At 36.9% G+C, this 15,038-nt stretch overlaps 1 protein-coding gene across 1 annotated transcript in view; it reads right to left on the minus strand.

Moving 5' to 3' along the window:
• The window catches only part of MUC19 (mucin 19, oligomeric), a 108,638-nt gene that overhangs the window by 56,435 nt on the left and 37,165 nt on the right, over positions 1 to 15,038 (minus strand). The window contains exons 31-38 of the mRNA XM_081127793.1: positions 13,176 to 13,415; positions 12,258 to 12,414; positions 10,961 to 11,086; positions 10,449 to 10,590; positions 9,781 to 9,812; positions 7,256 to 7,285; positions 1,888 to 1,986; positions 1,535 to 1,609 (exon numbers count right to left, since the gene is read on the minus strand). Coding sequence (XP_080983919.1) covers positions 1,535 to 1,609; positions 1,888 to 1,986; positions 7,256 to 7,285; positions 9,781 to 9,812; positions 10,449 to 10,590; positions 10,961 to 11,086; positions 12,258 to 12,414; positions 13,176 to 13,415 — 901 coding nt within the window. The remainder of the gene's footprint in view (positions 1 to 1,534; positions 1,610 to 1,887; positions 1,987 to 7,255; positions 7,286 to 9,780; positions 9,813 to 10,448; positions 10,591 to 10,960; positions 11,087 to 12,257; positions 12,415 to 13,175; positions 13,416 to 15,038) is intronic.

Below are 15,038 nucleotides of genomic sequence, written 5' to 3' on the forward strand. Positions count from 1 at the left end.
AAAAGAGCAATATTGTAAAATTTTCAATCTGTCCTATATTGATAATTTGGGAAAATGCCATGAAAGTAGAGAAATACAATTTTTTGAGAATAAAGTCATCTAAAACATAAGCTTTTATTTAAGTGGTATAAAGTCGCTGTGTGAAACTGCTGTTTCTAAATGCCTGTTCTCTGTTTCAGTTCCTATCTCCTCATGGGCCAGTAACAAATAGTTCTGGATGGCACTTATTTGTGGACCAAACTTTCAGCAGCTCTGTTTAAAACCACGGTAGATAACCAAAAAAAATTAACTTATTGACTTGTCATTATTACACAAATAATTCTGATTCAAATTTTAGGAAATATAGACTAAACAGTCATCACCCTAAAGTTTCAGTTTGTTCATTAATCTAATTGAAATTAACCAGTTTCTTAATGTGTGCTTCTGTAGAGTCTATGTAAACTATATCTTATTCCAAAAAGGATGTGACATAAATTTTAAATCAAGAAATTTGCTTAAGGAAAATAAATGTAGAAAAACAAAAGCAGACCACAAATTAGTTCCTAAAATCAGACCATGAATTAGTTAATAAAGGCATAAAGAGAAATCCCATGGATACTCTAAGGTGAGTTAGGTAGGCAACTGCAGAGACCAGGTGGACAATGTTTAACACCTGAGCAAAAGCAGAGGCAAATGTGATACAGAGGAGAAAATGTAGGAGGCACTTGTATGAACTGACTGCATAAGGGGCAGACATGAACTAAGGCTTGTTTGTTTTAATCAAAATTATCTGTGCTTAAAGAATATCAATAAAGTTTTATTCATGAAACTAACAAGAGTTGAAATTTAGTCAGTGATGCACAAGGGCAAGCATATCTTCATTTGGCTTTTATTTTATTTTATTATTTTATTTTATTATTTTATTTGGGCATATGCTCTATGCACAGATCAGAGAACGGTGGAGCTATTACAGAGAAGCTAAGGTTCTGGGTTCTAATCCTGCTCTGCTAGCTTCTTATTATTTTCTTCCTAATGGCAATAAAGAGACTTAACTGGTGTTAATGTGGATCAAATTACATTATATATTTGAGCATAATTCAGAGATGTTAGTGTACCATAGAAATATATCACTAATATTTTTTTTTTTTTTTAAATATATCTTTATTGATTTCAGAGAGAGGAAAGGAGATGCAGAGAGAGAGACAGAAACATCGATGACGAGAGAGTCACTGATTGAGTGCTTCCTTCATGCCCCCGACTGGGGATCGAGCCCACAACCCGGGCATGTGCCCTCTCCGGGAATCGAACCCCGATCGCCTGGATCCTAGGTCGACTCTCAACCGCTGAGCCATGCCTCGCCAGCCACTAATATTTTATTTAATATAGAAAGACTAATTATTGAATATTTTCCCAAAGTCATCCAGGTGACTTAGTGCTGACCCTGGACCCCGTTATCTAATGCTATACACAGGATACTGTTCCTGACTTGAAACCAAGGACAACTTTCGAAAAGAACCTATGGAAGAATAGCATTTGACTCATTTCTTTATCTCACCTTTTTCCAGGGCTGTGCCACCTGTTCTTTGCTCTTGAGCTCCTCCGGCTGCACTTGTTGATCCTCCAGTGGTCCCTGATGAAGGGAAAGCAAACACATGCTAAAAAAAGTGCATGGACGCTATCAACGCCCCAGGTAACGGGTGTGTATAATTATAACAATATGATATACTTTAAGGTAACAATGTCTGAAAAAACTAAAGACTCTACACTTTAATTACATATAATGAACACCTACATCTGAAATTATACAGAAGTCAGCTATCTTTATTTTATAAAATACTGCACTGCGCAGCACTGCCTGAAACCAGCTGCTTAGACGTGGCTGTGTATTCTGTTCTGAACCTGATGTACCTGTTACAGGCCAAGGACTGGTGAAGAGGGGACCCACTACTCCTGGCGTGCCTGCACTTCCAGTTGTGAAGACGACAGGAAACTGAGTGCTCTTAAGGCCTGAGAAAAGCAGAAAATGAACTCAGCTCAAGTATACCAATGGGCAACGTAACTGTTCGATCAATTCCTACTAAAGAAAATAGAATCAAGAACCCAATGACTTTCTGCCCAGAGTTCCCTAAGAAATTTTTTAATATTATGTTTGAAGTAGAAGAGTTAATGCCCTCAAAAAATATATTTAATATAAAATAGGTTCGTAAGCTAGTTTAAGCCACAAGAAGGAAGTCCTGTAGCACCCTGTTAACCAGCATAGAAATTTTTTAGCCCAGGACCTGTTAGGCTGCTGGCAAAACAAGAAAGCAATACAACAGATACAACAGCGTACAAAGAGGAAGAGTCACGTGATGTATAGCGTTCAACCCTGCACATCAAAGGAACTCATTGACACACGTTCTTAAGATGTTTTTCAGCCCACAAGGTGGAACAACCCCCCCCCCCCCACAATCTCACTGAAACCAGACTAGAGGACCCAAGAGGAGGACTGGGACGAATTACCTAATCAAGGACCCATCAGGGAGACCCATGGCCCAATCCCTCTTGCTCATGACTACTTATGAATTTTGCTCTATGAAACCTCTTGTCTGTAATCCATCCATCAGTGAGCTGAAATTTTGAGCCCTAGCTCCCCGCTTTCCTGGGTTGCTTTCAAATAAAACATTCCAATCAAGTAGCTTGTCTTTCTTCACTGCAAAACCTGGTGTCAGTTCTCATTGACTTGCTGTGCACAGGTGGGCACAGACTCTCTCTCGGCTAGTTTGATGACACTTTCCTCTAAGATTTTGGTTTAGTCCTTGCTATTGTTTTTTTAACCAAAGTCATGGTTTCTGCATCTATAATGGGGTCACACTAAGTTTTTGTACTTTTGTCTCAACAAGGTTACTCTCAAAGAAATGGAATCTAATCACATCGTCATTCAGGGATGAGAGTAACAATAATGAAATAATAGCATGAAGTAGCTAATTGCTACATTATACTTAAAAACACCTAAAAGAGCACAATATATCATTAGATATGTTTTCTCTTATCTTATATTCTTTTTAAAAATAATTTAAGCTTGAAATCATTTAGTACTGTTGTAGATGCTATATTAATAGTTAATAACAAGGAAAGAAATAAAACTGGAAATCATATTATAGCCAATCAATATAAACTGGCCAAAAACGAGTTAAGTTAAATTTTTAAAAAGTTAAAACCAGTGGCAAAATTCCAGTAAACTACTTGTTTGAATTTTTTTTCACAAGTCAAATTTTCATATATTTTTTTTCTTAGAAACCCAGTTGCTAATAATTTATACTGTGAGCTATTTTTTTTTAACATATAAAAACCAGGAATTAATATACTAACTTGTAGTAAAAGCTTCAACAGGTAAACTTGGAGTTGTTCCTGATAAGAAAGAGAGAAATGATGTGAATTTTTCTGACCTCAAGGGAAAATATAAAAATATTGCTCCCTTGTTAGTTTTTAATAAATAGTAGTTTGCAATATACTTAGTGTCGAGAGTGATAATACATTTTTTCTTTATTTTTAAATAGTGACATTATAACGTACTTTCCAATGTATGTGTGTAAAATACACACATACACATATGCTGAACTCTAAATACAGAGTAAATGAAATAAATATACAGGGGTGAGCAAAAGCAGGTTTATAGTTGTGAGTATGCAAAACAGAGTTTACTCTTGTATTATTATTTACTTATTAATCATTGTATTATTTATTACTATTATTAACCTCCTTTGCCCACCCCTGTATATTAACAATGAGAAAGTTAATTCTCTGTTAAGCAGACGCTGATATCGCAGTTTGTTCCTTTGACTTTACTTCTGGTTTTCTGTGCCTCCAATATTTTTCTACAATGTAGCATTTAGTCTATTAGGGTTTGGGGTGAGGGGAAGGAGAAACACTTTTTAGGATTTTTTTTAATGATTCGATAAAGCAGGTTTGTGTTGATAAATTTGAAGTTGACAACAAACTCCAGAAGAAAGAGACATGTTTTTATCTTTGCATTCCCAATGCCTGCCTTGTTCACAAGAATGTGGTAGAAGTTTATAAAATGTTTGTTGAGGACCCGGCCGGCACGGCGGCACGGCTCAGTGGTTGAGCATGGATCTAGGATCCAGGAGATCGTGGCTGATTCCTGGTCAGGGCACATGCCCAGGCTGCGGGCTTGATCCCCAGCAGGGGGCAGGCAGGAGGCAGCCGATAGATGATTTTCTCTCATCATTGCGGTTCCTATCTCTCCCTCTCCCTTGCTCTCTCTGAAATCAGTAAAAACATATTTTTAAAAATGTTTTTTAAGGGAGATCTGTGGACTTAAAATTAAGCCTTTATTACTTTCTGGTTTTCATAAATAATTAAGAGTCAGCTATTTGCTGTATTTCAGTCTTAATTTCTATTGAAAAATCTCTGGAAAGCTATTGTTTATGTGGTTATATCCCTTTATAATTTTATAGTGGTTTATAACTTAAAAAATAAAAAATAAAAAAACTTCTCACACAGTCTCTCTATTTGAGCCTCACTCTGCCCAGCCACACTGGCCTTTCAGTCTTTCATACCCACTATTTGTACTTCCCTGTACTTGGAACACCGTTTCTCTCCTTTTTGTCTACTTCAATATTCACTGGTCAGTTCTCATATCAACCCTCTTTACTGCAGCCTTTTCTGACCATCTTGACTTAATTCAATCCCCTCTCTGCCCTCCCCACCCACATTTTAAGCACCTCATAGCTCTTGATGCAGGTTTTCATTTGTTTTTGCAATTCCTTAATTGATATCCATCTTTGTGACTAGACTCTAGGTTTCACGAATGCAGGAAGCCAAGTCCATTTGAACTCACCTTTGTATCTCTAATAATATCAGAGTGCCTAGCACATAATAGTGCTTGGTAAGTACTTGTCAATAGAATGAATGAATGAATGAATGAATGAATGAATGAATGAATGAATGAATGAATGGAATAATAGTATTGTAGCATTCTACAAATGAACAATTGGACTGGGAAAAGGGAAGTAATTTGTTCAAGATCACTGCTGGCCAGTGACAGAGCTGGGACTAAAATCTAAGTCACCTAGTACCTAGGACTGTAACACAAGTCCCACTTTGAAATTGGAATCTATAATTATATGCTACTTCAATAATGGATTGAAATTAAATTCACCTTTATTCTCCTTCTTAAACATCAAAACACAGAAGCATTAGGAGTGGAATCTAGAAAAGGATGTCTTGCATTTTAATCCTCTCTCTGCTACTTATTAGCAAGTAACTTGACACGTAACTTAACCTCTTTGTGCTTCCATTTCCTCATTTGTAAATTGGGTGAAATAATGGGACCCACTTCGTAGAGTTTTCTGTATCAACTGTGATAATATGTGCCACCTACTCAGAAGAGTGCTCAGTAAATGTTAGCTTTGTGTCAAGGTCTGTCAATCTAAACAGGAAAAAAAACATAACTGTATATTTTTCTTCTAAAAATAACATACTTATTTGGAATGGTTGGGTAGGCATCTCATGCTATCTTAACTAGTTGAAGCATTTATTGTAGAGAAAAGAAAATGGATATACAAAACTTGGAAAAAGCTTAAGCTTTGTATATTGCTTCCCTTATGTGTTTAAAGTTTTCTGTAATGTTTTTCTAAATTCATCAAAAGTTCACTTTAATCCTATGCTATTTACCTCAATGATAGGTACAACGATGAAATTATACCTCAGCTTCTATACAAGATGCTTGAGTATAAAGTCAAATAAACCATCAGTCTTCTTCTGAGGACCCAGTCATTTCTCCTTCTGTCTGGCAGTAATGCCTTTGATCCACCTTACAAAGGTTATTTATTTATTTATTTATTTATTTATTTCACTAGTATCTTTTAAAAAAATTTAAGTTGGTATATGATATTATATTGTTTTTTTTAGTTTCAGATGTACAATACAGTGATTCAACATTTTTATACCTTACAGTGTGATCACCTCGCTAATTCTAGTAATTATTTGTCACCATGCAAACTTATCACAATATTATTGACTATATTGCCTTTCACCTTTTTCATCCATCCCGTCACACTCTTCCCTCCTGTAGCCATCCCTTTGGTTTCTGTTTCTGAGTTTGTTTTGTTTGTTCATTTGTTTTTTGTTTGTTTTTTTAGATTCCATATAAAAGTGAAACCATACAATATCTGTCTTTCTCTCTCTGAGTTATTTCACTTAGCACAATACCCTCCAGGTCCATCCATGTTGTCACAAATGGCAAGATTTCATTCTTTTTTTATTGCTGTGTAGTATTCCATTGTATATATAGACCACATCTTTTTTATTCATTCTTCTATCAATGGACACCTAGATTGCTTCCATATCTTGGTTATTGTAAATAGTGCTGCAATGAACATAAGGGTGCATATGTCTTTTTGAATTAGTGTTTTTGTTTTCTTTGAATAAATATCCAGTAGTAGAATTGCTGGGTCATATAGTAGATCTAGTTTTAGTTTTCTGAGGAACCTCCATACTGTTAAATTTATGGAAAGAAATTTTAAAATAATGTTTAATCCTTTCAAGTCTTAGTAAAAACAAACAACAACCAACAACAAAACTAGTAGCCAGTACTTAATTCAGGTAAGTATTTGATCCAGTATTTAATCTAAAGTACTTTACCAAGCAAAACGCTGCCCCGCCTCCAAGTCTCAAACAACCCCAATTTCTCTCTACATCATACCAGAAAATTTCTTTTTCTTCTGATGTTTGTTATCCTGGATAAATTATTGAAAACTAACTATTATATAGATTGGAACTAGGTGTGATTGGGAATACAAAAATGGCAAACCGTGGTCTATAACATTAAGAATATTAACTAGACTTACTATGGCAATCATTTCTCAATAGAGGAGTAAGCAAAAATATGTTTACAGTTGTGAGGACATGAGACACAGAGTTACTAAAGCTACTGTAATAATCATAACTTGCTTGTCTTTTTCCATACAAGCAACTGTAACCCTACTTTTGCCCACCCCTGTATATACAGATATCAAATCATTAAGCTCCATACCTGAAACTAATATAAAGTTATATGTGAACTATAGCTCCAAAAAATATTATGGATTTAAGTATATGTATATAAAGACTAGAAGAAAGGAAGAACTATCCGGAGAAAGAAACAGTCTGAAGTTGGGGGAGGAAAAGGTCTTAAGTATAGGAGATTGGGCATGTTAATTCTAAGTTAAAATAGAACAGTTTTAATACAGGTAAAAAACTGGTCATTTTATAGGCTTTCTAATTCACCTACCTCTTGTTTCACTGCTTGATGTTGTAATTCCTGGAATGAGAGGTACGGAATTAAAGAAAAACAAAATGGAAAATAATAGTTTTGTTTAGAGGGAATATTATATTTCTGAGAATATCCATGGTCATATACAAAATGGATCAAAATGAATGTTTCAGAGAAATTTGGTCATATAGGTGAATAGATGTTAAAATGTGAAATTAAAGTTTTAAAATCCATAAACACAAGTAAAAGGTCAAAAAACCTTATTCTCTATTACATTTTTTCCAAAGTCTTCCTCTAAGACATTCTTAAAAACAAAACAAACAAAAAAATTAAAAAACAAACACAAAAATTTCCCCTAAATGTACCATTGCAAAGGTATACTACAGCCAAGGAAAGTTTTGAATTTTTTTAACGCCCTCTCGATCAAGTTGTGGTTGGGTATTATGGCTTACCTGTGCCTGCGCTACTGGTTTCCAAGGGAGTTGCTATACAAAGGAGGAGACAAATATTTGGAAATGTATGTTAAAAGGGTATTGAAGCCAGTCAGAGAAAAACAAATGTCACATGATCTTACTCACAGGTGGAATCTAATGAACACAATAAACTGATGAACAAAATAGATGCAGAGACATAGAAGCATGGAGCAGACTGACAAATCTCAGAGGGAAAGAGGGAGTTGTGTGGCTGGGTAGGGCAAAATTAACATAAGAACTTATATGTATATATGCATAACCCACGGACACAGACAATAGTGGGGTGAAGGCCTGGAGGGAGGGGTACAAGGAGAGATCAATGGGGGGAAAAAGAGGGACATTTGTAATACTTTCAACAATAAAGATAAATTTTTTAAAAATGGTGTTGAAAGACATGTTTACATATCTCTAGAATGCAAATGATTAAATATAACAGTTAAACTCATTTATTAGATGTTCACACATTTTAGTATACTTTTGTACTCTACTGGCTATAATTACAAACCATTCAACTAAATTTAAAATTCTTTAATGTCAGTAAAAAAGAAACTGTAAATTTTTTTCAAAGAATTTATCATAGAATTTTCTTCAGTAGCCACTTTCTCCAAATTAGTATTATGTGGAGTGTTCTTTTTAGGACACATAAGCTCCAAGCAGAGATGGTTTTCTTACTCGTATTCCAATTTAGATGTAGGCCTTACTACTTGGCATTTACAAAATAAATAAATAAAGAATGACATATTTGAAAGTAGGGCCAAAATGCCTGAATGGCAAATTCAGGTTGCTGCTAATTTAGAAGCTAGATACAGATAAGCTTTTTTTTTTTTTTTTTTTTTTTTTTTTTTACCTGCTTGGGTGATCGAAATGGAGGTAGCTGTTGTAGTCGAACCTGTACAGGGAAGACAATATTTATGAAAATTATTACTTCAATAACTTTTGTTGGGAAATTTAGTTGAAGAAACCAGTTGCCATAAACTAAATGACAAATTTCTGAAATTATATGTAAAGGTTAAGTAACAAAACAATCTTTCATTTAAATCAAAACAACGCTATATATTTATTGCATCTCTGCCAAAATAACTAATTATTTTCAGTCAGTACCACTTAACCAAAATCTCACAGGAACCTTGTACGGTCTATATATGGGCCAAGAAATAAGGTTCAGAACCTTGATATGTAATAACCTTAGCGTTAAGTACATGACCAATAATAACTAAAATTTAAAAAGCATTTTACAGACTATCACATAACTTTAAATATATTATCAAAATCTAAGGTTTCTAATTTACTGTCTCCAAATATCAATCAACAGGAAGTAAAACCCCTCCCTGAATCACACAAGACGGGGCTATGTAAATGTATTACAGCAACTCTAAGTGAACTTAGATTGCCAATAAATTAAAAGTTCTCAAACTACAGTGAAACTGCATTCTCTTGAATGCACATAACAGAAATGCTCATATGTTTTTATAATGCTCTTATAAATGCTCTTATGTTTTAATAATGATTTTACCTGAAAATGATGCATTTGCAGAACCAAACTCTGAAATAATCACAAATTATTATTAATGCAAAATCATGAAAAAATTTAAATCTCAAGCAGCCCATGAGTTATCTGTCTCTTTTTTTAGTTTACTCTTTACAATTTCTAATACATAAAGGAGTAGTTCATGTGTTCTCTTGAAGCTCATTGAATGGATTTATGTTTAAGATGTGTTGCTCATGAGTGATTCTTCCATTATTTAATTCTGTCTATACTAACCCTCAGCTTCCACTCCACCTCTTTATTAAACTATTTTGACTGGTGTCTCACTCTCTTAATTCCCAGAACCTACAAATAGGCAGGGGCACACATGCAGCAGGAAAACTGCCCATATGCAAGTGTTCACAATGCCTCGGCAGCACTGGATTTGAACTGATCCACTGTCAACAAATACACTGCAATGGAAAGGTCTCAATTCTCTCAGGGGCGCCAAGTACCTACTCCTCTGCTGTTGGCAGACTGAAAAGATCCTGGGCCCTTTCATCTCATCTTTCCTAAAGCAACTAGACTAAAATGCAATGACTCACCAGTGCACGCCAGCTCTCCCGCAATGCAATAGCTGAAAGTTAAATTTTTAAAAATGAGGTTGAAATTTTAACTTATCGTAACATGCATCACCCAAATTTAAAACAACAAATTGTCTAACAGTGAAAATCAAAACAGAACCAAATAAGAGAACAGTCAATAGTTGTTTCCCCAAGAGCATGCTATTGATTCAAATTGCTTGTTTTTTCCACATATTGTTATTTCTGATCACTTCCCTGAGGAGTTCTTGGGACCTAACAGAATGTTTTGCAGTCAAGCTGCAAAGTTAGTTCTCACACTTTCAGTTTCAAACATGACATGGCTGCTCTAGTATGGACGTCACCTCTTTGCTTCTATGTCACTGTCTGAAAGGTTATCAACATGGTCTTACATTTATAGAATTAAAACCTTCTTTTGACCTAAAACTACATAGTGACATTCTGTCTTACCTTCTGCATTATTCAGTATAAGATTTAACAAACCATTTGCTGATATGTGGGTTTACTAAAAATACACAATAACTAACTTAACTGATATAAAACTAAACCTAAAGCTGGCCTTCTCATTTAGAAATGAGTTAAAAATTACACACATCTATTTTTCCTTATTGTTTTCGAAATGAAAATGCACGAAACAGAATCACTTATTAGAAAGTTCATAGAGAATGTACCATGTCCTTCCGCAGTTATCTTGGATCACGCCACCCGCTGGTATGACGTCATTGTAGAAGCAGCTGCACTCAGGTAAACTGACGCACTTCATGGTGTTCTCATCCAGGTAAGGAGCACTGTCTGGGCACTTAGCATAACAACCTGTGTGTAAAAATGGCTCAGTTGGTCTCTATTTACTAAAGCCTATCATACTGCATTATATAGTTGTGCCGGTACTTAAATGATTTCGTGAACTAAAGTAGATAACAGCAAAATGACATCACATTCTTAAGAATGACAATGGGCAATGGGATTGTAGGACTGTGTCTTCTCTCTCTTTCTCATTAAACAGATAATTTATATCTAGAGAAAATGTTTCCAATGAGGAAATATTAATGTCATAATAAAGATAACTATTCACTAAATTACAAAATGTTAAGACACGGAATTGTCAGGAGCTAACAACAATGTCCAGTTTTAAAATACAATACAATTTGCACCACTTTATGGATATTATTAAAAATTGCCTTACCTTCTAAAAGTGCAGAAAACTTCTGGCCAATAACCCGATCTTTGCATGTTTTTGCAGTCACTGTCCCACAGGGCTCGTAATGCCATCTGCATTCCCCAGGTGCGTTATAATAATCACAGTAGACGGCTGTAATTGAATTATATCCAATTACTTTTGTTAGGTAACACTTTTCACCTTTTATTTCCCAGAGCATTTTTCAAAGGGATTTTGAATGATATTAACAATAAGCAGAACTAAAGTATGTCTCTGTCTTTTCAACTTCCTTTGCATTTATCCAAATTGCTATATAAGCCAAAATAGCTCATTAAAAATGGAGGGGAAAATATATAGAATCAAAATAGCACTTTCCCTCGACATTTCACACTCATGATGGTTTGAGATGGAAAAGTAACATTCATTTTCCTATTTTGAGATAGTTTAGGTCATAGTCTAGATTCATGGTTTTAATGTGCAAACTTAAATTAGAAAAATAAATCTCTGTAAAAATTAGGCTTTTAAAAATATGTAAATGGCAGTTCCCAAATGAGGTAACTAAAGATTTCAATATAATATAATGTTGAGCATAACAAACAGAATAAAATGAGTATTCAATTTTAAGATTGCTCATTTGTCATCTTTTCTCATAATACCTTCCTTTAAAAGGAGGAGTGGGCTGATTTCCATTCAAGTTACACTTTCCATATATCTCAAGATTCGGTTTACATTTATTTTACAGTTTATCTTGACTAGAGCTCTACAAAAGTTTTCAAGATAATGAGTGTGGACTTCAACCAAGAGTGATCGGTTCTTAAGGATATATGACTATCACATGTTAGGCACGAGTTTATTGTTCTAATGAGATATTTCCCATTGGTATTCAATCCCCGCCCCCCCCCCCCCCCCCCCCGGAAAACAAAAACCTTTGCAACTAAAATTGAATTTAATATGGTAGGCCAGGTGCTATGTTTATAAAAATAGGTGATTCTCCCACCCTAACTTAACATGTTCTGAAACATTTCTAAGTACAAGAATATATATCTAGCCCGGCCGGGCGTGGCCCAGCGGTTGAGCGTCGACCTGGGATCCAGGGGCTCGGGTTCGATCCCCGTCAGGGCACATGCCCGGGTTGCGGGCTCGATCAATGACTCCCTCATCATTGATGTCTCTCTCTCTCTCTCTCCCCCTCTCTTTTCCTCTCTCTGAAATCAATAAAGATTAAAATATATATATGTATTTAATAGAAACTATGAGAGGAAGAGTGACTCTCTAACAGAACAGTTCTCTCATTAGGCTGCTAGACCATTTGGGGGCCACTTACGGCAGAGGTCGGGCTTCCTCCAGGGGACGCAGACCCCGACGGCACTGCAGGCCTCGGCGTACATGGCCACGGCCGTGCAGAAGCCCAGGTACTTGCCCTCCATGTCGCAGGCGCAGGCCTCTTGGATGCACGCGTCGTAGTAGGAGGTGGGGTCCACCTGGGCGGGGACAGACGGGCGTGAGCTGGGGGGCGGGCGCGGGCGCCGCGGGGGCTGGGCTACCTGGCTGTGGGTGGCCCTCCCTCCCGGGGGCTGGGCTACCTGGCTGTGGGTGGCCCTCCCTCCCGGGGGCTGGGCTACCTGGCTGTGGGTGGCCCTCCCTCCCGGGGGCTGGGCTACCTTGCCGTGGGTGGCCCTCCCTCCCGGGGGCTGGGCTACCTGGCTGTGGGTGGCTCTCCCTCCCGGGAGCTGGGCTACCTGGCTGTGGGTGGCCCTCCCTCCCAGGGGCTGGGCTACCTGGCTGTGGGTGGCCCTCCCTCCCGGGGGCTGGGCTACCTGGCTGTGGGTGGCTCTCCCTCCCGGGAGCTGGGCTACCTGGCTGTGGGTGGCCCTCCCTCCCAGGGGCTGGGCTACCTGGCTGTGGGTGGCTCTCCCTCCCGGGAGCTGGGCTACCTGGCTGTGGGTGGCCCTCCCTCCCAGGGGCTGGGCTACCTGGCTGTGGGTGGCCCTCCCTCCCGGGAGCTGGGCTACCTGGCTGTGGGTGGCCCTCCCTCCCGGGGGCTGGGCTACCTGGCTGTGGGTGGCCCTCCCAGGGGCTGGGCTACCTGGCTGTGGGTGGCCCTCCCTCCCGGGAGCTGGGCTACCTGGCTGTGGGTGGCCCTCCCTCCCGGGAGCTGGGCTACCTGGCTGTGGGTGGCCCTCCCTCCCGGGGGCTGGGCTACCTGGCTGTGGGTGGCCCTCCCTCCCGGGGGCTGGGCTACCTTGCTGTGGCACTCCCGGAAGGTGCTGTCGCGGATGATCTCGCATTTCCGCACAGCCCAGGCCTTGCAGTAGGGGTTGGAGTCGCACGGGAAAGTCTGCGTTACTGTGTCTGAACATTCTTGAGTAGTTTTCCAGCTGTTTCCGAATTCCAGGGCTCCGGTAGCTACGGATGAGTGTCGTGTTGTGAAATCATCTTTGAGATCGCCGTTGCTGTTTCCACAAAGACCACACACTTTGCCCTATAGAGATCAGAAAAGAAAATAAGTTATTTGTTTGGAATATAGGTATATAGATACGTAAATATATCTAGGGAGATGAGATCAGAAAGGAAAATTAAAAGTGAGGTGAGTTGTACCAGGGACACAAATGAGATAGACAGATGATGATAGATAGATGATAGATTGATAGATGATTGATAGATAGATGCTAGATGATAGATAGATAGATAGATAGATAGATAGATAGATAGATAGATAGATAGATAGATAGATAGATAGATGATAGATAGATGATAGATAGATAGATAGATGATAGATAGATAGATAGATAGATAGATAGATAGATAGATAGATAGATGATAGATGATGATGATAGATAGATAGATATAGATAGATAGATAGATAGATAGATAGATAGATAGATGATAGATAGATATAGATAGATGATAGATAGATGATAGATAGATAGATGATAGATAGATGATAGATAGATAGATAGATAGATGATAGATAGATAGATAGATAGATAGATAGATAGATAGATAGATAGATAGATAGATAGATAGATAGATAGATGATAGATATAGATAGATGATAGATAGATAGATAGATAGATAGATAGATAGATAGATAGATAGATAGATAGATAGATAGATAGATAGATAGATGATAGATGATGATAGATAGATAGATATAGATGATAGATAGATATAGATAGATAGATAGATAGATAGATGATAGATATAGATAGATGATAGATAGATGATAGATAGATAGATAGATAGATAGATAGATAGATAGATAGATAGATAGATAGATGATAGATAGATAGATGATAGATGATGATAGATAGATAGATATAGATGATAGATAGATAGATGATAGATAGATAGATGATAGATAGATAGATAGATAGATAGATAGATAGATAGATAGATAGATAGATAGATAGATAGATGATAGATAGATAGATAGATGATAGATAGATAGATGATGATAGATAGATAGATAGATAGATAGATGATAGATAGATATAGATGATAGATAGATGATAGATAGATAGATAGATGATGATAGGTAGATAGATGATAGATAATGATAGATAGATAGAGATACATGATAGATGATAGATAATGATTATATGTATATTATAATAAATCTATTTTAAATTTCAAATTTTGAAAGGAAACCAGAATTTGTAGATAAAATTCTGCTCCATTTAATCTAAGACATCTTATATTGTGAAATGATCTAGTATCCACTAAGATAAATGCCTTAAGAATTAAAAAAAAATATTATATTCACTAGCTTCTAATTATACATGAGAATACTCAGGTTCTTAGACTATTTGCTCTCAGGAATACATCTAATTCTATATATACACCCCCTACCTCAAAATTGAATTATACAATAATCTCAAATAACTAAATACGGTTAAACTAGGCTGCCTCAAGTTTATTGTATTTATTTTCCACCAGATTTAATCATCTTTGATTATATTTCATATTGTATGCAAAGGCTGAATAGATGCTGAGGGTTTGTTCTTTAATGGAAATGACCATCCTCCCACTTTCTATCTACAAATATGGGTGTAATTTTCAGTAACAGAAATGATTTTGCTTCCCGATTAATTACTTATTAGTG

This window comes from Miniopterus schreibersii (genome assembly GCF_964146895.1).
Source record: "Miniopterus schreibersii genome assembly, chromosome: 2".
NCBI lineage: Eukaryota > Metazoa > Chordata > Mammalia > Chiroptera > Miniopteridae > Miniopterus > Miniopterus schreibersii.